The sequence below is a fragment of the Lissotriton vulgaris genome, chromosome 7 (assembly GCF_964263255.1).
Source record: "Lissotriton vulgaris chromosome 7, aLisVul1.2, whole genome shotgun sequence".
Classification (NCBI taxonomy): domain Eukaryota; kingdom Metazoa; phylum Chordata; class Amphibia; order Caudata; family Salamandridae; genus Lissotriton; species Lissotriton vulgaris.
Window position 1 is genome coordinate 96,528,782 of NC_141695.1, and position 21,921 is coordinate 96,550,702.

General features: G+C 43.1%; 1 protein-coding gene across 1 annotated transcript in view; it reads right to left on the bottom strand.

Moving 5' to 3' along the window:
• Window positions 1–1,437: 1,437 nt before the first annotated feature.
• LOC147700902 (uncharacterized) overlaps window positions 1,438–21,921 on the bottom strand; it is a 124,105-nt gene continuing 103,621 nt past the window's right edge. Inside the window, exons 6-7 of the mRNA XM_086928537.1 lie at window positions 21,082–21,188; window positions 1,438–2,125 (exon numbers count right to left, since the gene is read on the bottom strand). Of these exons, the coding sequence (XP_086784663.1) occupies window positions 1,990–2,125; window positions 21,082–21,188 (243 nt within the window). The 3' untranslated portion in view covers window positions 1,438–1,989. The remainder of the gene's footprint in view (window positions 2,126–21,081; window positions 21,189–21,921) is intronic.

Sequence of the window (21,921 nt, forward strand, 5' to 3'; positions counted from 1 at the left end):
CTAGCAACTTATAAGCAAATTATACATGCCAATTTGAATGAAACCTTCATTACTATGTTTAGGAGAGAGAGCACTAGCACTTTACATCGGATAGCAGTGGTAAAGTGTGCAGAGTCCTAATACCAGTAAAAATGAGAACAGAAGAAAATGGAGGCGGAGGTTAAAACTTGGGTGGAAGACCACCCTAAGGCTGTCAGGTCTAACGCAAGGTATGATTTGGAATCTCCATAGAAGGTACGGGATAGGTAATGTAGAAGTGTAGCTAGAAAGCCACATCTGTCACATGTGGAATTTTTAAAATGCCTTTAGGAATCCTTGTTGACAAATACATAATTTTGCCACAATTCCCTCAAATTTTTCTGAGTAGGAGAAGTGAGGCACAATTCTTTCATCAACCTTCTCCTATCGACCAAGATGCACAACATGAGTTCACTTGGGGATTCACACAATGCATTGATCACTAGGGGAGATGTACATCTATGGCTGGTCATACAGTGACAGGACATTTTATTTATGTGCACTGTGTATTGTGTGACATTTTTATTTGCTCTCATTACTGTTTTCTCTTGTATTTGTAATACAAATGTATGACTTGCTGCCTTGTACAGTTCTTTCTTACTTGCTCATATCATGTTTGTGATTTAGAAAACTCTTTAACTAAATAACCTGCAATGCTCCTGAGAAGGGTCAGACTTCGCTCGCACACCACTATAGAATGAGAATATTTTCTGTCTACTCCTTTAAAGACTAAACACATGATTTAGAGTTTTGTACACTGTACTCCATCAGGTACTCTTCACAAACTTTGTAAGAAAAAGGAATGCAATACAGTGCATAGGCGTTTCTGTGAATACACCCATTGGTTTTGACGGAAAGAGATGTAAACATGACTATGGTATGACGTAATGAGGACAAATATCATTATTTCTCCTTGTTATTTCAACTTTGTATGCGAGCTACATTTTGCAGCACACATATAAAGAGGAAATAGCCTTAAAGAATAGTTTTTGAGCAGAAAGATAGCCCTTCCTGCAAAATAAATTATCCTGACCATAATTCAGGAAGACTTGCACCATGGCACAGGGGTGCCTTAGTCGGTACTAGTCATCACAAAGTGCACCAGAGCAAGCATAGAACAGTACTAGCGATTTCTATGAAGTAGCTCAGTTCTGCTCTCTTCCTTTCACACAATGCAGCCTAATAACTTCACCTGTTGCTGCATGACCATGCTGGGTGAACTATTAGTAAATCTGTCCTTGTATTTATTTTGTCAGTTTCAGGTCTGTATAGAGGCAAGCAAGCTGGTCCCTGAACTAGAGAAAACACCTAATAAGAAATTTGAGCAGGTTGGATACTTTGCCCCCTAGGAATAGCTAAAAGTTAATACCAATAAAGTCTCTTTGGTATGTGTTTTTTTGGATACTGGAACAGCTGGTACAATGTGTGAACCTGAGCTGTCTTTATTGTGATATCTTCTGGCTAAGGATCAAACACAAACACACAATAAAGCCAGAAACACTTTTCTAAAATCAACCTTAAAAATGCAAGGATGCTGGAACCTGAACAAATTGTCAAGGAGTGGAGAAAGATGAGAGGTTGGGAAATGAGAGTCCTCCCAATGATGGATCTTATTTAATACTTTAGAGACATGTCCACCTCAGAAAGGCAATAACTTCTGCCTTGGTCTCCAGAGTAGCAGGACTGTGATCTATGCACACAACTGAAGTCATTTATTTAATTTCCAGAATATTAAACAGAAGCCATGCCCAGCCTGAGCGCAGGTCACCATTTGTCAAGTAGAGAGTGTTTTCAGGCAGATCACAGAAAATTCAAGCCTGGTCAAATAATATCTTATTAACAGCACCCGTCATTCTCAGAGTTCTTACATTGCCAAGGAGGAGACAAATCATTTACTAGTATTTTAGTCCCAGCGAGTGAACCACCCATCCTGCTTGGCTTTCCCAGTTGCTGAAGTCATTGACTCCAGGTTTACACCCTGGAGCTGGAGGTCACCACTATCTTCTGGCAGATCCAGTATAAATCATTGATGCAACGTGAGGATACAATGGAGCCTCTGTTCACCACTCCACACCAGTCTCCATCAGCAGAGCCTGTGACACTTAGCCTGTAGAAACAGGGACATTAATATGAAACAGCTGCTGTCATTATTAACTGGACAGACATTCATTACAAACTATTGGGCTGACATAGATATACAAGGTAAGAAATGTTTTTGTGAACAATGTTGAGCATATGTCGCAAGATATCTAAATATGAACATTTGATCCCCTACACCAGGACTGTGCTCCCTGCTGAACTGTTCAAAGTTCAGATGTGATTTATTTCCTTCAGGCAGAACTCATTATAAAATCAACTACAGTAACTGCAAGAAAATAAATCCATTTTATTGCACCACAGCTGTCTGTTGCCTACATCACAAACTCTTTCTTTTATGGAATCTGCAAATAATGGAGAAATAAGGGGAGGGATCAACAGTGGCCATCTCATTCAAAACAACTACTTTAAAGAGCTTGAATACTAATGATAGGTTGAAACACAAACCGGTTTTCTCAGGGCTATACCTCCCAGATAGGAGATTTGTGTGAATAAATATGGGTTCATGTGCATTTTTCCATCACTTGCAGTGGTGTTATTGTATCATTGAGCCAGCAATCCTGGCTCCCACAAGACAATTTACCACTGTACTGTTCACATGGTTTGTCCTGAAATATGCACAGGTCTGAAGTCAGTGCATATTTTTCAAAAACAATCCTTGCTCCAGTGAACCTGTAATTACCCCCACCACATTTTCAACTGAGCAGGCGCTGCCCTGCCCCAAACACTGCCACATCATCCACTGCTCCATTGACTCCACCACCTTCCCTGAAAACTGGAAATCTGCAGATATCAACCCCCTGCTGAAGAAACCCACTGCCGACCTGACAGACCTCAAGAACTACAAACCCATCTCTCTTATCCCCTTACCAAAGTCATCGAGAAGGCCTTCAGTGCTCAACTCACCAAATTCATCAAGACAAGCCACACAGTGGTCCACTCCCAATCAGGTGTCAGAAGCAACCAAAGCACAGACTGCACTCCTCGCACAACAGATGACATCCTCACTCTACTTGACCGAGGCAAACACAGCCCCATTCTCCTGGAACTCTCTGCTGCCTTTGACACCATCTCCTACCACACTCTATGCACAAGACTCCACAATGCCGTAATCTGCCGCAAATCCCTAAAGTGAATCAGCTCCTTTCTCACCAGCCAAACCCAGAGAGTCAGGTTCCCACGATGCTCCTCAAATCCTATAGAGTCCCCAAGGGCTCCTCCCTGAGCCCCTCCCACTTTAACATCTACATTGCTCCATTCACAGTTATCGTCAAAAGACATGGATTCAACTTTGTCTCCTACGTCGACGACACACAGCTGATATATGCCAGGAAGGGCACCCACTTCACCATTGCTGGGGGACGCAGAGGGGCACCAATGCTCCCATGGCCCCTGCCTGCTCTTTGCCTCCAGCGGCAGCCGGAATCGCTCCTGCCTGCAAGGAGCAGCTAAAAATGCTGGTCCCTGCAGATGGGAGCTATTTTTTCATCTTTTTCCCTGTCTGCTTCACAGCAGGCAGGGAATCAAATCAAAAATAGCTGTCAGTTGGCGAGAGCATTTTTAAAGCTCCTGCCAGCTGGGAGCAGACTTAGGGGCCGATTACGATGTTGTTCGGAAAGGCTCTGAACGGCATTCGCTTTGCCTGAATCTGATTTCGATATTTCCGACTGACCGAATATGATACAAGATAGTCAGTCAGTAATTCCGAATCGGTGCCAATAGGCATTCAGAGAGTCCGAGTCGGTCAGAGCCGAATCATAGAGCTTAGGTGCTGCGTTTCCGACCGACCGATTACGATGTCCGATTCTTACAGCCTTTCCAAATCGGTTTCTCCGTCACGGAACCGCTGGTGGAAACTGACTTTGGGGTCCAGTAGCCGGCACCCCTTCACCCTGAATGGGCCCTGTGGGGGGTAACCATGAGACCCTGCTTTCCAGCCATGCACAGTGTGGCAGACATCATGGGGTGCCCGCCACAGGGTGCAAGGTTTTCCACAACCACCCCTTTTTTCAATGGGAGCATGTGTTGTCGTTCGAAACAAAAACTCTCATTAAAGTCAATGGGAGTCCGACTGAACGGTGTTCAGAACCATCGTAATCGGTCGTTCGGACTCCCCGAATCCGATTCTGTCGGGAACCATTTCGAGACCGAGTTGTTTGGAATGCTTTGCGACCGACATCGCAATCGCCCCCATAGTGTATGCTTTCTCTTGGTGGGAGCTTTAAAATTGCTCCTGCCAAGCGAGTGCAAACACACATTTTCCTGTCTGCAGCAGTGCAGATGGGGAAACCACTGTGTCCCAGGGTGGGTACCCAGGGACATAGCAGTAGATGGCCTTCGGAATAGGGTCCCCAAAGCTATTAATGTCCCCAGGTGGGGAGGCCCCTGCCCCCGTTTAAATCACTGCCAGGCCCTTGGGGATGGGATCTCAGGGCCAGAAACAGCCTGTGAGGGTGCCATGTATACCCCTCCCAATTATTTGAAAGGCCAGGCCGCAGGGGATGGGGTAGCTGGGGCCGAAAGTGGCCAGTGGAGGGGGGACTTGTGCACCCTCGTCCCCTGTATATAAAAAAAATCTTCCCTCCGGGGCCAGGCCCGCCTGCGGCACTTAAAACACAAGCGAGGAAAACAACGCTTGTTTAAAAAAAATAACATTTCCCATGGATTAGCATATCCGCAAATTCATGAGAGCATTTTCCCAAAAATACTTTTGTACCCTACAACCAGGCCTGGGGGGTCAAGGTATTCCTACCCTGCTACCTTCTCTTTTATTTTGATGTTTTTCCGAGTCCCAAAATGATTGCCAACCCTTCCTGGTTGTAGTGTTGGCAGCCAATCAGTTCTCATTTTGAGATCTGTCGTATCCATGAAGGGTCTGCACCCCTAGATATATATATATATATATCTAGAGTCATGTGACCAAGGCAGGATATCTCAAACACGTCTGTTTTGTTGCCGATATAAACAACACTTACTTACTGGATCGGTGTGGCCCTATATATATATACATAAATATGTATATATATATATATTTCACCATCCTGACATCCTTTTTCAAAGCCGGCACTGACACCGTGATACTTTATGGCACAGATTGCTTTTATTTTCCAATTGCAAGGTCAGACGCGTTTCGGCGGTACAACCGCCTTGGACACTGCATTCTACACATTGCTTTCCTATTCACAAGTATATGTGCTATTGGTTTCTCCCTTGGTTGTCTTGGCAACCAAAATGTCAGCCATAGACATAAAAGAGTAATCTATATCTGTACTCAAATGACAGTGCAGTAATTTTTACAAATAGTGAAAACAGAATAACTAGTAAATGCATTAATTAAATGAAAAACATCACTATTCATGGAGTATTAAATGTTCTACTCCTGAAATATATAACTGAATTAAATCAGAAAACTAACTTAATTCCAAAGGATTAGTTTCTCCCTCGGGTGTGCCTCTTGATTGTACTGTTGGTTAATACAAAATATGACACAATGCGCCATCAAATTGTCACTCTAGTCTGGTGCTTCAATACCCATATTCTCTATTATGTCTGTGAGACAATGTGAGATAAATCAAACATAATTCTGGCATAAAATACAAATAGAGCAAAGTCGATGTTCTATGTAATTAGCCACCATAGAGAATAGGAAGGGGTTAGGCTGGCCCCAATTGTGTACAGTCTTTCCCCGCCTAAGTAGGCAGCGGTAAAGTGATTTTTATGTTTTAGAGCCTTAATGTGCTGTATGAAGAATAAATGTTCCGAGACTTATGAGTGTATTTGTCGGTGAACAATAGAGCCCAAGTGGGCTTATAAAATTACACAATCACGTAATTCATAAGTATGTTATACAAGTGTGGATATGTGTGCCAAATCGTAGTTGTGAAGGGTAGCGGGCAGGGGAAACCAAAAAAAACACATTTGGAGAATCAATGTAATTAAGAAAAATAAACAAAAAATTTAAAAAATGCTTCAGTGGACTGGTCAGGATGAGGCTAGCCAATGTGGCATTTATAGGTGAACATTTAGGGCTTCATATATATATATATATATATATATATATATATATATATATATATATATATATATATATATATATATATATACAAATATATATACATATTATCTACTGGCGGTCGCCTGTAGATAGTTATAGTTAGGACCTATGACCCATAGGAAATCTGCAACATTCTATTTGGAATAACTTTGGCACCAATTGACGGATATGCGTGAATTCTTCCAAACCTTTGGCCAGCTCCGTTCCTATCCTGAAAGTTTCACAATGATTCATCAAGCGGGGGCCGAGAAAAAATGGGGTCACAAAACGCGTTTTCCCCATGCAATTTCCCATAGGACCTTTAGTTGCAGCTACAGCCCGAACTGCTGAACGAAATTACACAAATTTGGCAAAGAGGTGGTCCTTGGTTCAGACCCGTGCCTTTTGCTTATTTGGTGTAAATCCATTTAGTAGTTCCTGAGAAAATGCCAGTTAAAATCATTTATATATCTTTGGGGCAGTGGATCCCCGTATCTATCCGCGTACCCTAAGCGCAGCCTGCACGCACCCTGCCGTGCACTAGCTGTATGCTAATTGGTTGTCAACAGTGAAAATCAGGAAGTGTTGGCAGCCACCTTGTGCCCCGGTAGAACCGAGGCACAAGAAAACCAAAACAAACGCTGCAAAATGTGAAAAGAGGACAGAGTAGACACACCCTGACCCTCTAGGCCTGCTCAGGGGGTCCCACAAGGATTTAAAAAATCACGGGATGGACGTAAGATCCGCACATCCTACCGATAAAAAAAAAAGAAACGCGGTGTCCCGCACTAAATATTTTAATTTCCCCCCGGAGGGGCCAAATCCTGGGGGCATTTTTAAAACACACTGCCCCGGGGACCACCACCACCGGGGCTGTAACTTATTATATGCGGAAGGCTCACGGGCCCCCCCCTGCAGCCCTGGGGACCGCCGCCCCCTGGGGCTTGTTTAAAAAGGATGGGGGCTCCCAGGCCCCCCCAGTCCCAGGGACTGCCACCCCCAGGGCTTTAAAATATTATCTGGGGGGCTCTGATGCACCCCCAGCCCTGGGGACAGCCACCCCCGGGGCTACTTTGAAATGGGTGGGGGGCTCTCAGGCCCCTCCAGCCCAGGAGCTTGAATTTAATGTATGTGGGGGGCTCACGGGGCCCCCCGCAGCCCCGGAGACCACCACCCCGGGGCTATTTTGAAATGGGTGGGGGGGCTCTGAGGTCCCCCGAGCCCTGGGGACCGCCACCCCCGGGGCTTAAAAATAATTGAAAAGGGGAGGGCTCTGAGGCCCCCCCAGCCCCGGGGATCACTACCCCTGGCTTTTAAAGAATGTGGGAGTGTTGAAAGGTTATGCTACTGTATGATGAGGTGTATCAGTATGTCACATGGATGATGTCATCAGTGTTGTCATTTGAGATGTCATCAGTGATGTCATCAGTGATGTCATTGACCATGTCATGATGAATGATATAATATGTGACATCATCAGCAGTGGATTTCGGGCGCTGAGTTATAGTTAGTACAACTAAATATAACGGGGGAATTTCAGTGGTTTTATATGAGTGAAATGTCCAGCCGTGAGCAGGAAAACAGACCAAAAGTCTGCTCCAACCCAACAGGAGCATTTTGAATGCTCCTGCCAGGAGGTAGCAGACTTTGTGTTTCGTGAGAGATTTGAAAATGCTCCTGCACACAAGATCAAATACAAGAAAACTATTCTATACTGGGGCTGGGTTCCCTGGGGCACAGATAGTTAGCAAACTCCGGGGGATGGGGTCCCTGGGACCATTGATGGATCACTAAATTTGTTTAGTGGGCCCAGGGAATAGGGTTCCCAGGGCCTTTCGCGGCTCAGGCGGGAGGCCATGGTGTCTCCCTCATCTTATAAATACAGTGGGCCCAGTGTAACGGTGTCCATGAGGGCAGAAACAACCTACTTTAGGCCCCAGGGGACAGGATGCCCGGGGCCGAAGACGGTTGGTGAAGGTGGGCCATGCGTGTCCTCTCCCCCCAAAAATAAATAGCAGTATCCCAGTTGGCCCACCTTTGGGGGTGTTTAAAAAAGAAGCACACAACACCGCACTTCTTATTTAAAAAATGTTTGTTACAGATTTGTGGGTCCTTTTCAAATTTGAAGCAAATTTAAATATATTTTTTCCCAAGTGAGGTTCCCCCTGGCACCCCACCTCCAGGCCTAGGGGGTCAGGGTATTCCAACTCTGCCCTATCTGTCTTTCTTTTTACTGTTGTTGTAGGACTCTAGACTGATTCTGAGTCCTAAGATGGCTGCCACCACTCCACAGTTGGTAGCGGCCAATGATATCTCATTTGGAGATTTGTTGGCTCCACGGATCCTCTGTGGCATGAAATATATACATTTTTATAACCTTAATTTATCTAAAGCTACTGAGCGGATGTAAACCAAATTACAAAAAAACACTTGTCTAGATAAATATTTAGATTTCTGTCTAGTTCAGTGGTTTGGGCTCTAGCGTTCCTATGAAAAATGAGTGCTGAAACTGTGTTTTGGACCCTCCCCTTTTTTCACGCCCTGCTTGACAGATCACCCAGAAACCTTTTTACATACACGAGTTAGTAAAAAAGTAACAGTTTTCTACAATGTTTTGTGAAGATTTGTCAAACGGGACCAAAGTTATCAGCAAAACGATTTAGGCACCGGTTGTAGAGAATGGTTTCTCGTAAGCGTGTCCCTAAGGGCTCTAGCTCGTCTGAAGGTTACCATTGGACGTGTCGGTAAATCCATCCCAATAATGGGATCCGTCCTTAACAGATTCCAGTTCTTTCTAAGGACAGTGTGCAACATCCCTACCCCATTAGAATAAGTCGTTATCATTCTGAATGGATTGGCTTTTCCTGACTCTGACTTCTGTTTGAGAAGGTCTCCTCTAGACTTTTCTTGTACCCTGCAGAAAGACTCACTTGCCTACAGAGGAAGACTTTAAGATCTATGCAGAAGCGAGCATCGCAAGATTTAGAGCGAGGGGCTATAACAGTAACTCCCTAAGTGAGTCTTTCACGTCCGATGGTGACCTTCAGACGAGCTAGAGCCCTTAGGAACAAGCTTACGAGAAGCCATTCTCTTCAACCGGTACCTAAACCGTTTGGTGAGCCACTCAATGGATTTTATCCTTGTGGTTGGTGTAAAGCCTGTAAAAATAGCAAGAAAACTACATCGTATAGAGTGGGAGACACCACAAGATGGATTAGGAAGTTCCTGACATGTACCACTCCATATACCATATACTGTTTAACTTGTCCCTGTGGACTACAGTATATCAGAAGCACGATCCACCAAACTAAAATCCGCAATTTAGAACATCTACGGGCCATTAATAAATGTGATAGTGCATACCCAGTGGCCAGGCACTTTCAAAAACAGCATAATAGTAAAAGTGACCTGATATCATTCTGTGCCATAGATAATGTCCCTATGAATGTAAAAGGAGGAGTCAGGACTATGAGATTAAGAAGATTAGAGTCCAGATACATTATTGATCTTTCTACCAAAGCGCCTGGGGATCTGAACAGCAATGAGGAAATGGCAGTACATCTGGGGTAAAGGGCTCTTTATTCCTAGCAGGGTGGTTGCTTATTCAATCAATCAATTTATAACTTTATTCGGTTAATAGAAAATAACCATAAAAGTAAATGCAAAGCTTCATTAAAAAATATATCATAAATAAAATACATCATAAAGTACCATTATAAAGAGGGGGTAAACACAAATAGATGACAATTGTTAAAAGTGAAATTCTCACATACAAATTTATTTTCGCAGTCTAAAAACTTTAAAAAGAATTCAGAGATAGATGCCACGGTCCATACCGTATCTAATTTCTGCATTAATAAAAAAACTAGGCGACAGCGGTTTACTTCCATCTCCTTTAGTATGGGGATAATCAATCTCTTCCTAGGAAGGGTATAAAACTTGCAAAAAAATAAAATATTTATGTCCGATTGTTCGGATAGATCATCCCACGGGCATTTAATTAAATCACGTGACCAGATGTTCATGACAGGGAAAATGAGAACTTTAAAAAGAATGTTCAGCCTAAAAGGAGTCAGGGCAAACCTCTCATAATCACTCATAGCAAGGGTTAAATACGGTTGTAGTTTGCCCTGAGTCAGTATCAATTGGTGTGATAGGACTGTCTTTTTTTTCATTTCCTCGCTAGCTCTTTTATCATCCAGATACTTCATACACTGTTTTTTCAATACCTTCCTTGGGATATTGCAGATTGAGAGAGGATCATCGTAATACTTTTGGGTGCCCATTTTTACAAGAAAATCTTTTACATAAACGAGCCATCTTATCCTTCTCACATGTTCCAAACTTAAAACATCCATCATAATTGTGTGGTTCAATACACACTCGTCGGTAGTCCAGACACTATGCCAAAGAAGTATTGGCTGGGCCTTGATTGTATCTTCAATATATGGCTGACCGAATTCCGTGTGGCAGATGTAACTTGAGACACTCTCAGTTACAGCTAAAATGTATCTCAGAAACATATTTTCCACTAGCTGGATAAATTTTATGTTGTCATATCCCCAGATACCTGAGCCATAAACAGCAGTTGATATGCATGTAGCGTTATACATTTTCAAGAGTTCCCCAGTTGGCTTTTTCCCCATTTTTTTCAAAAGCTTTTTTAAGGCCAATTATTGATTTAGAGAACATAAATCTTCATGATTTTATGGCACTCGCCCATGTACCTAAATATAGGAAAGTAGGGGTGAAGTCCAGGGGACTATCATTAATATACATAACTTTTCTCCGTCTATTAGTACCGGGGCCCCAATTCATTGAGAACGTTTTCGCGCAATTAATTTTCAGATCCAAATTTGACATATAGGTATTAAAGGATGTTATCAAACCTTGTAGGGCGAGGGGAGTCCGTGCCATTATGACCGCATCATCTGCGTATAGGAGTGCAGGGATAGATCTTTTATCTACCATGGGCATATCCCAGCACTCTTGGAGTAAGATTCTCTCAAGGTCATTTATATAGATTAGAAATAAAAAGGGGGCCAAAACGCACCCCTGGCGTACCCCACGTCCTATGCCAAAAGATCTAGTGCACTCTCCGTTTCTCCCATAGCAAACAGATGCAGTGGCACCTGAGTATAGTTCCTGTAAAAAGCAAATAATGTTTTCTTCCACTTCTAGATTTTCTAATATCATCCATAATTTACTGTGTGAAACGCAATCAAATGCCGACGTTAAGTCAACAAATGTAAAATATATACGTCCCCCCACTGGCCCCGGTGTATTTTTGTTGCAGAATAAATAGGTTTAGGCCCTGATCTACCGTTCCTACACCTTTATGGAAGCCATACTGCAAATCGTCGATTACCATATTATCTTCCGCCCAGCGTTGAAGTCTACCTAACATAACTCTTCCAAGGATTTTTATGGATGAATCCAATAAGGAGATAGGTCGATAACATGTACAGTTTTGTCTATCACTCTTCTTGAATATCGGCACGATAACAGAAGTAAACCATGAGGCACTTAAACCCCTCTTGGTGGTAGCACTAAATAATTGTACTAATATAGGCCCCCACAGCTCAATATTATTTTTAAACAAATCGACTGGTATGCCATCTGGGCCCGTGGCTTTACCTCCCCGAGTGGCTTTAAGGCTCACCATTACTTCTTCAGGGGTAACATCCAGGTTCATATATTTAGCCCTCTCTTCCCCAGGAGTTTGAAATAGCGTTTGATGTACCCCTTGTGGGATGCTATTATTATTATTATTATGAAGTTTGTAAAGCGCCTGGTTACACTAGCTAGTGTGTCCCCACGCGGAGTAATGCCACATTGACTGTTTGTTGAGGATCTTTTGTTCCGGGTAGCCCTCAGTCATGATGTTAATCTTTGGGGAACAGGAAGGTTTTCAGCTCCCTACCGAAGGCCGCCTCTGATGTTTCCAACTGGAGCCTCTGCGGCAGTCTGTTCCAATGTGTAGCGGACATGACTCTAAAGGAGCGCCCTCCCATTCTTACACTGTTGAATTTTGGGACCTGGACCTGCCCCGTCCCACTTGACTGCAACTGTCGAGTAGGATGCTATCGGTTGAGCAGGTTAGTCAGTTACCTAGGGCCCTTCCCCTGTAGGATTCAATGGCCCACACAGAGGGCCCTAAATATCACACGTTCCCTGATTGGTAGCCAATGCAGTGTTTTGAGTGCTTTTTTAGTAGAAGCTCTCCTGGGTAGCATCAGGATCAGGCGGGCAGCCGCATTTTGAATGTGTTGCAGCCTCTGTATACACTTCGCGCTGGCTCCCAAGTACAGGACATTGCCATAATCCAGTTTGGAGGTAATTAAGGCACGGACCATGGTTTTCCTGGTCGGCAGTGGTAGGAGGTCCAATGTTTTCCTGAGGATCCTCAGTATACCAAAGCAATGACCTGCCACTTGTTTGGTCTTTTGCTCAAACGAGATTTTGTTATCCAGCCAGAATCCCAGGTTCTTGACCAGATTACTAGGAGTGGGTAGTGTACCCAGCGTCGGAGGCCACCATGCCAAGGTCCATACTGAAGGGGCCCCACTCAATATCAGCACCTCTGTCTTAGTTTCATTTAATTTAAGACAGTTGTCTGCCATCCATACTGCAAGTTCCTGCATATACGCGGAGAAGTTGACGCACACTGCTCCTTTGTATGTGACAGCGTCACTAACAATCGCATGTCGTCTGCATAGGACACGACTGCTACCCCAAATCTGTCTGTAATATCAGCTGCCGGTGAGACATACAAATTAAAAAGGGTGGGGCTACGGCTGGAGCCCTGAGGATCCCCCTGAGTCAGGCTGATTTCTTTGGATCGGAAAGGACCTTGTGCCACTTGGAAGCTACGGTCTGTTAAGAAAGACTGCAGCCAGTCCCACGCTTTGCCCACTACTCCTCCCTTTTTCAGACACTGTAGCAGTGTGTGATGAGCCACAGTGTCGAAAGCGGCACTCAGATCGAGCAGGATTAATGCAGCTGTTTGCCCTTTATCCACGTATTTCCGCAGGGTTTCGATAGATAGAAGTAGTGCAGATTTGGTTGAATGTACAGCAGGAAAACCCGACTGGGTGGGATGAAGCAGGCCATTGGCCTCACAATGCGCGGAAAGCTGTTTATTAACAGTCTTTTCTGCAATTTTTGCAAAGTACGGAAGGAGCGAAATGGGGCGCAGGTTCTCAAGCTGCTCCATGCTGATGTTCGTTTTTTTCCTCAGGGGGAGGACCTCTGCCTTCTTCCAGGTCTTAGGCACCTGCCCTGATTCAAAGGAGAGTTCTAATAAATATCTAATACGGGGCTCCAGAGTTTCCAAACTACCTTTTAGTACTTTAGGAGCCACCGGGAGAAATGGTTAACCCATTCATCCTCTGTAATCGCTATTTCGATACGTGCCTTGGTGTTATCAAAGAGGAAAGGGACATTCACCGCTTTCCAGAATGCGGATGAATCTCTGCTATGCGAGGCCTCACATAGTGACTCCCAAGCGTCCCTTTTTATTGCAGCCTTCCTTTTTTTCAGTGCCTCATTATAAGTTTTCCTCATCACTCTAACCAATAAGAGGTCGCGGGGGACAGCATGTAGAGCATTCTTAAGTTTTGAAAGGGCCTTTGTACATGCTGAGTCAAACCAGCTCCTATTTATTTCTGTGCGATTTTTTTGTTCAACCCATAAACTCTCCTTGATTCAATTTGCAATAATATAAAAGTGTTTAGTAATACTCTGACTGTCTGCACACTCATCCAGACGGATCAGAAAACCATCTAAGCATTTTGTCATCAATTTGTGTATAAAATCATCAGGTGCCAGCTTACTCCATTTAAGGGAATAGCCATTTTGTCATCCCATGGATACGTCTGGGACAAGCAGCCTACATGACTGCTCTCTGTCCAAGTCCCAAAATGGATTTACGATCTCCATGATCAACAGCCGATGGTCGCTAAGTGCGATATTAAGAGTCTTACAGGTTTTAATCTGGCGTCCATACCTAGCAGAAAATAAGATAAAATCAATTGTTGTGGACGAACCCCTGCCAATAAATGTCGGCACAAAAGGAGACTCTATTTGGCTAATTTCATTTGCATACCCAAGTCACAAGAGAACAAAATTTCATTTAGCAAATCCCCACATATAGTGTGTTCAAAATGTGTTAGGGTAGTATCCTGGTCCAACATAATGCCACAAATTCCTTGGCGTCCTTTTTTACAAAGTGCACAATTAAAATCCCCCCCCAAATAACCGATACTTCTTTCAAGTTTGTGTCCAGTTCATTTTTTAGATCAACACCCAGTTTTTTTATTGTTGCTTCAATATCAACAGCAGGGATATTGTTGTAGAAATTAATAATTATAACGCATGGCACCTTATTGATACCTATCTTCACCAGCTGATAATAACTATTAAGAGATAGTAGTTGTGCTTTGTCATATTTGAGCTGGTTAGAAAGATATATACATAACCACTCCCTTGGCCCTGCCATGTGGTACACCCACTGCTGATGTAAACATAGTTTTATATCCACAGAGATGTAGAGGTTCTGTTACCCATGTCTCCTGAAATCCTAAGATATCATACCTTTTTACGGTGTTATCCCATATATTGTTATTTAATTAGGCTTTTAAGCCTGCCACGTTCCAGAACATGAAGCGGCATACTTCCCCATTGTCAGTGAGGCTAATGGGGTTACAAAAATCATTTCTTTCGAGGGGCGTCCCAACCAAGTCTCCCCCTGCATCTACACTCCTGGATAATCCGGGTTCCCCAGCATTGCCTGTCACGATTTCAAATATGAGGTTAGCAGGTTCCCCCTCTTGTGGGCGACCTCTTTCTAAGGCATCCTGTTCGACGTGATGTGGCTCAACTATTCCCTCGCAGGACTCACTCACTTCCGTCTGTGCATAATCTATTAAACTTCCTGGTGTAATTTGTTTTTCACAATAGTTGGTGACCTCTCTAGTGAGTCAGTCAACAGCTTCTAGTCCTGTAAGCATGGCAAATCGGTTATAAGTTGTAATGTTATAGCCATTAAGGTTAAGGTCAGCTGGTCTACCTGTATAGGGATTTCCTGTTTGGTATCTTGCCAAGGACATGGGAGGGCATCTAGGATAAAAATAACTTAGGTCCCACGTTGATATACCTCCATCACCCCTTTGAGGATGCCAGCTTTGCAAGTAGGGGATTACGCGCCTGTCCTTAAAATTAACAATGTTCAAATCCCCTGATACATCCTTTGTCCTATGTCCCAACCACACCACTCTCCTAACATGGAGGATTGCCCCATCAATGCTTGGTGGAAGTAGTCTATTTTTACTCAGCCAAAGGGCTACTTTATTTTTTAACTCTTGGTACCCCTCTTTTGCCCCATTAACTAATTCAGGGACCCCTGAAAGGACACTTACATAAGGAGCTGCCTCTGGCGGCAGATCAATACGAGGTAAAGGTCTATTTTGTTTGCCCGGGTTCCTACATTCCTTGTCTATATCAATCACTTTGTTTACCTGCCCTACGTTGCCTACCTCTAGATGTAAATGTGAAGTGGTACCTCTCTCGTTTGGTGGTGGATCCAGAGTGTTTGGTAATGATACTAACAAGGGGGCCAGCTCATTTGGTTTATCAACCTCATAGTTTTTTTCCCTGACTTGTTCTGAGTGGGAGCCATATTGTGTGGGCGATCAGCCAATTTCTTAATAAGTCCAGTATTCGACTTAATCACTTCCTCTATGGACCCCAATTTCTTCCCTATTCTCTTAACTTTTTCAACCAGGGGTAAAATCAAAGATTTCACTAATAGTTCTATCTTTCCTAGTAGATCTTGGTTTTGAGTTTGATGTAAATGTAAATGTAAATGTAAATGTATAGGCATTTATATAGCGCACTACTTACCCGTAGGGTCCCAAGGCGCTTCGACCGCTGCGAAACCCTTCCTGGCTTCCCTGAGAGATGGTCCCTTAATGGGTATCTCCAGGGTGAGACCAGACATCCCCGGCGGTCTGGTGGGGCCGTTCGTGAAGATGAGGCAAGCTAATGCCCAGAGTTGCCGAGTGTGATCGCTGATCAGAGTGGGCACCGAGGCGAGAGAATTATCGAGTCCGCTGACCCTGGTCCAGAAACCTGCCGCGCCGGGAATCGAACCCTGGTCCCGGGCCGTCCTCTGCTCTCGGGTCTGCCGCCTCTAACCAGTGAGCCACACTACTTCACTTATGTGGCCTTTGGGGAAATAAATCTGCCACAATTTTTTTGGGGGCTTGAATGTTTTCCTTAAGGGGGCTTATGTGTAGTTTTGCAGTTTTCGCTGATCTTCCCCTATGTCTGGCTCCTCCACGTTTTCTTTTTGAGGTTGAGGTAGAACCCTGACCTTGCGGAATAGATTGCCAGCTATCTTTAATTATTGGAGTTGGAGAGGTGACGTGGGCACTCTCTTCTGATATAATTTCCAAACAGGGCTCAAAACGTAAGTCCCCGCGTGTAGATTCCCTGCTCAATGCCCTAGTTAGTCCCAGATCCATCTGTGGCGAAGTACTAGGACAATTACTTAAATCCTTTCCGATACCAGGTGCTGGTGGAGTCATAACTAACTGAATTGATCCCAGGGAGGACCTTTTGTTACATATGGATTCTAAGGATAGGCGACTCTCAGTAAGGGCTATTTCGCGTTCTATGGCTGTTACAGCCCTAGTTATGAACAGATCTAAGGTCCCTGTGAGTGTCCCCCCCACTGGGATCTTCCTATGTTTACCGCCTTTTGTAGCCATCTTACATATATATATTTTAAACGTTGCCTATGGACACAAACATATGGCGCCTGTCAGTTATAAACACACTTTGTCCATGTAAAAGTCTATGTTGTGATCTTACTTCTTAAGTACTGAGTCCTGAGCTCAGGGGGATGCTCTCTCCTTCCCTTAAGCGCCAGCGGGCGCGGGATGTACGTGTGCGGCTTCCGACCGCAAATGCTCCGGGACACTTAGTCCCCCCCACTCAGCGGCCGCGCTGATATTCTGGTGACTGCGGTAGCGCGGGAGACCAACAGTGTAAGCAAGGGGACCGATGCTAATGCGGCTGGAGTCAGGGTCAATCAAGGTAGGATGGCATTTTTCCCATGGAAATAGCAAAGATACAATAATAAAGTGCCACAAAAGCAAGTGTTTTATCCGTTGTATTCTGGTACCCAGTTCACACAGTTCTAATTACAATACCAAAAAATGTCACACAGGTCTTGTTCACATGCGGACGGAACCCTGGTTATAAGGCCGATTGGCGGAAAAACACCAATGCTCGCAGGTCCTGCCGCAAAGCATGATGGTCCTTGTAGTCCCCCCCCGGCACCTGGCAGGAAGGTATCGAGTGGCGAAAGAAAGCTTTAGATCAGGCGCGTCTTGCACTGCAGTCTTTGTAATCCCCTGGGGCACCTGCTCTTCCTGCAGCAGCGGAGGGAGCCTTGTTCCTGGAAGGCGGCTGAGATGATTCCAATTTATAAGAAGGGCCCTAGGGAGAACCCTGCCAACTACCGTCCAATTAGCCTGATAGACGCGGGACAGAAGTTGGTTGGCTGGGTTCTCCTTGAAAGGATCCTCTCGTGGGCAGAGGAAAATAAAATCATTTCCCCTACCAGGCTGGCTTCAGGGCATGTACCAGTACAATTGATCAAGCCTTTAGATTGCTCTTACTTCACTGGAAGGTGGTCACTATCGGCAAAGGCGGTCTTTATTAGGCATTTATTGACTTGAAGACCGCCTTTGACCTGGTTCCACGAGACCGATTCTGGACTATACTGGAGGAGATGGGGATCCCGCTTCCAATACTAAACCTTCTGATACGCATGCATGAAGGCACCTATGCCCGTATTAGATGGGGCCCTCAAGGGCAAAAAACCGATAGGATCCCTGTTAGGCGAGGGGTTAGACAGGGGTGCGTGTTGGCCCCAACACTCTTTTCTTTGTTTGTAAATGGTGTCGTCTCTTTCTTACTTGAAGTTGATGCAGATGCCCCGGTCCTAGCTGGCGATAAAGTGCCCACCTTACTTTTCGCAGACGACACCTTGCTGGTTTAAAAAACTCCTGTGGGCTTGCAGAAACTGTTGAATCGCTTTAGCCTGTTCTGTAAACTTAGAGGCCTAGTCATTAACACCACCAAAACTAAGCTGCTCTATTTTAACCCAAGTAAGTCCTCCAGGTCCACCCTATACCTTGATGGAGAACCTTTGGAGCGCATAAAAGAATTCGATTATTTGGGAATCAGAATCTCTCACAATCTGAAGTGGCAGCCCCATATCGATAAAATGCTTTTGAACCACAAAAGGGTGATCGGTGTTCTGGGACGGGAAAACCGCATGTCCATCTCTAAGCCTATCGCCCCGGCCCTAGATATATATGCTGCAAAGGCTGTGGGCAGCGCCCTTTATGGTGCCGAGCTGTGGGGCTTTGAATGTATTAGTGCACTTACTACCTCTGAAAACAAGTTTTTTAGAGAGCTAGCATCCCTCCCGTTGGGTACCCCTATCAAACCACTATTGAGTGATTTGGGCCGCCGCCCTATCCGGGATTTAGCTAGGCTTCGGCCTCTTTTATATTGGGCCAGGTTATGGCGGACACCCGAGCTCTCCAAATATCTTGATGGTTTGCTAGAGGTCATGAACCTTTATGGTTCCCATAAAGTTAGTTGGATCCATAACATTAAGAAGCTTCTGAGTGACGTTGGCTTGTCAATTGGATGGGAGCGAGGAGCTTCCGTACCCAAGCTTGAACTTAAGCGAGTCTACTGGAACTGGGTGGATGAGCAAGATCTAAGGGACACCAACCAGGGTAGGCTGACTGAGGAGTTTAAACAGCATAAAATTGAGCCTCGTTGGGAGCCCTACCTGGACTTTATTGCAAAACCAAGGGATAGATCCTTGTTCATCCAGTTCAGGTTTGGGAAACTTACCTTTGCATGATTACACCTGTAAATGGAAGCCCCCGTACCAAACCTCATCTGAGTGCCCTACCTGTAATGGTGTTATCGAAACTATTGCCCATGTCTTTTTTGTGTGTCCGGCATATGTAAAGCCTAGGCAGAGATGGCTAAAACCCACATGTCTATTGCTCGGCACCAGGAGTCATTCCGTAGCCTTGAGAATATTTAAAACTGACACCAGCACACGCCTAGTCTGTGGGGTTGCTAAATTCCTGAGTTGGACCTGGGTAATAAGAGCAAAATCTTTGTGATGTATCACTTTTTAACTAAACATTCTTAATTTTTACTTTTACAAAGCTTTCACTGTTTAATATGCCTCTTAATCTATTTATTGTAGTATGGACGTTTTTTTTACTGTTATTAACTCTGTAAATTGTAGTGACCAATGAATTATGGTTTTTTGTTTTTATCTTGTGTATGTGCTTTTATGATAACACATGTTTATCGAAATAAAGCTTTGAACCAAAATTATAAAGCTATTAATGTAAAATCACAAATATACATTAAAATATGTTCTTACAATTAAAATAATGATAATTTGTTTAAATAATTAATATAAGAAATAAATGTTATTTATTAATTATTTCATTAAATGCTCACACTATAGTTCCACATACCTAGCAACACACATTTAGCATATATATAAACTAAAAAAATATAATAATTACACAACTTACATAATTATTAATTAATACGTACATAATTTATAATTAATCAATTATTTTTTAGTTAACTTGCCACCTTACACCCCTACAAACCAAACAACCTGCATCTAAAATGTATATGACTAAAATACAACAATCACACAATTTACACAACGAATAAATAATTTATCAATAATCACTAATTATTCAATTTTCTAATTAAATTCTCACCCTATACTTCTACAAACCCAAACCTAACAACCCACACCTATACTGTACACAATTTCCATATTTACTTTAAATGAATTAATTAATAATGTATCAATTATTAACCTCCTACCCTATACCCCTGCAACCCCAACAACCTGCACCTAAAATTGAAATTAAAAAAATATATTTTCACTATTTCCATAATTATTTAATAAATAACTAGTTATTAATTTATCGATAATTAATATTTTATCAATTATTATTTACTAAACTTCCCAACCAATAACCCTATAAACCCAACAACCCTCACCTAAAACATATCTTAAAAATATTCTTTACACAATTTACATACTCAATAACAAAAAAAAAAAATAATACTATAAATTGAAAAAAGTATAGCGCAATAGGGATATAACCATATATGGGATAAAATACCCCCTTGTTAGCAGTGAGTTATGTGATATAGAGAAGCACGAGGAAAGATTCCATGTACCTTCTTATGATCAATGATATGGAGGATCCATGGTTTGTTCTTTTATTGTAGAGTTGGGTGGATTGTATGTCAATATATGCGAGTGAGACAGAACTCCCTGGCCTGCCATGGCTGTCAGGGAGTTGTATAGCCTCTACATTTGAAAACCCCATTGCTTCTTAATACTAGCAGCACAGTCGCTGCACTGAGGTTTGTAAAGGTGCTGTTGGTGAGCAGTTGTCAGCTCGCATTGCTGGATCCAGCTTCACTGTCATTGGGACAGGTAGTGAATAAGGGGCAGAGTGGAACCTGTCTGTGTGACAAAAATACAGTTTTATGTTCAACTATAGCCACTATGCTTTATGTCACGCTCTCATTCTGCAATTGAGGTGGATATAGAGAAGGCGGGCCCTGAAACATGAAGGCAGTGAATTGAAAAACTGCAAGGGGCTGTAAAGGCACCAATCCTTGTATAAAAATGTACTTATTGCAACATGCATGAATGCTGGGGTCTATTGTTGCTTGTGAATATTCTGCACACTTTAAAAACATTTAACACACTAAAATGCACAACTTTTACAAGAGTGTGCATTAGAGTTCTGGAATAATGTTAAAAATACATGTGCCAAACTTACACAGTTTCGTTCAGAGTCGATCCATTAACCCAGGTCCAGCGTCCTCCAGCGGGGGTTTTGAAAAGTCCAATCCAAGCCTGGTTATTGAATTTGGAAGAAAGATAATCCTGCACAAATTAATACAAATAAAAGTTAAGTAGAATCAGTACATTTACTGTTCCCTCTGAATATATACAGCTATGTCAACGAAACAGAAGTTTATGGAAATTAGTGACTATTTTTGATATGTAAGAAAATAAGTTACTTACCTGTAAAATCAGTTCTCCATTATTGGTATCTTTCAAAGATTCACATGCTTGAAATATTCCCCGTCATCGAAGCAGGAGTCCCACTGTACCAGTATTATTGGTAAAGTAGGCTATAATGGCAATGAAAACTTAGTTTGGCTGGGTATCCCAGATTTGCTAGCACAAGTGGGAATAAATAATTCAGATCTGTAAGGGGAGACTCTCCCGGTGGAGGAGGGTAAGTCACATGTGGATGTATGAAAGATACCAATACTGGAGAACTGCAGTTAACGGTAAGTAACTTATTTTCTTCTCCTGTATTGGATCTTTCATAGATTCACATGCTGGAATCAGAATAGCAAACATTTGTGTAGGTAAGTATATCAGTAATAGAAGTACCCTTGAAGATGGTGGGTAAAAGTCGATAGCATATCTGTATGAATTCATCTATACAATATTTTGCTTAAAGTATCCATATATGAAAAGGCAATCATGCAGTATACAACTGTAACAAATACATTAGCAGAGACATATCAATAATCATTTAAAATTACAGAGGCTCACCTTACTGAAATAGATGATGTTAAACTGCCTGTCCTATGGCTGCATCACT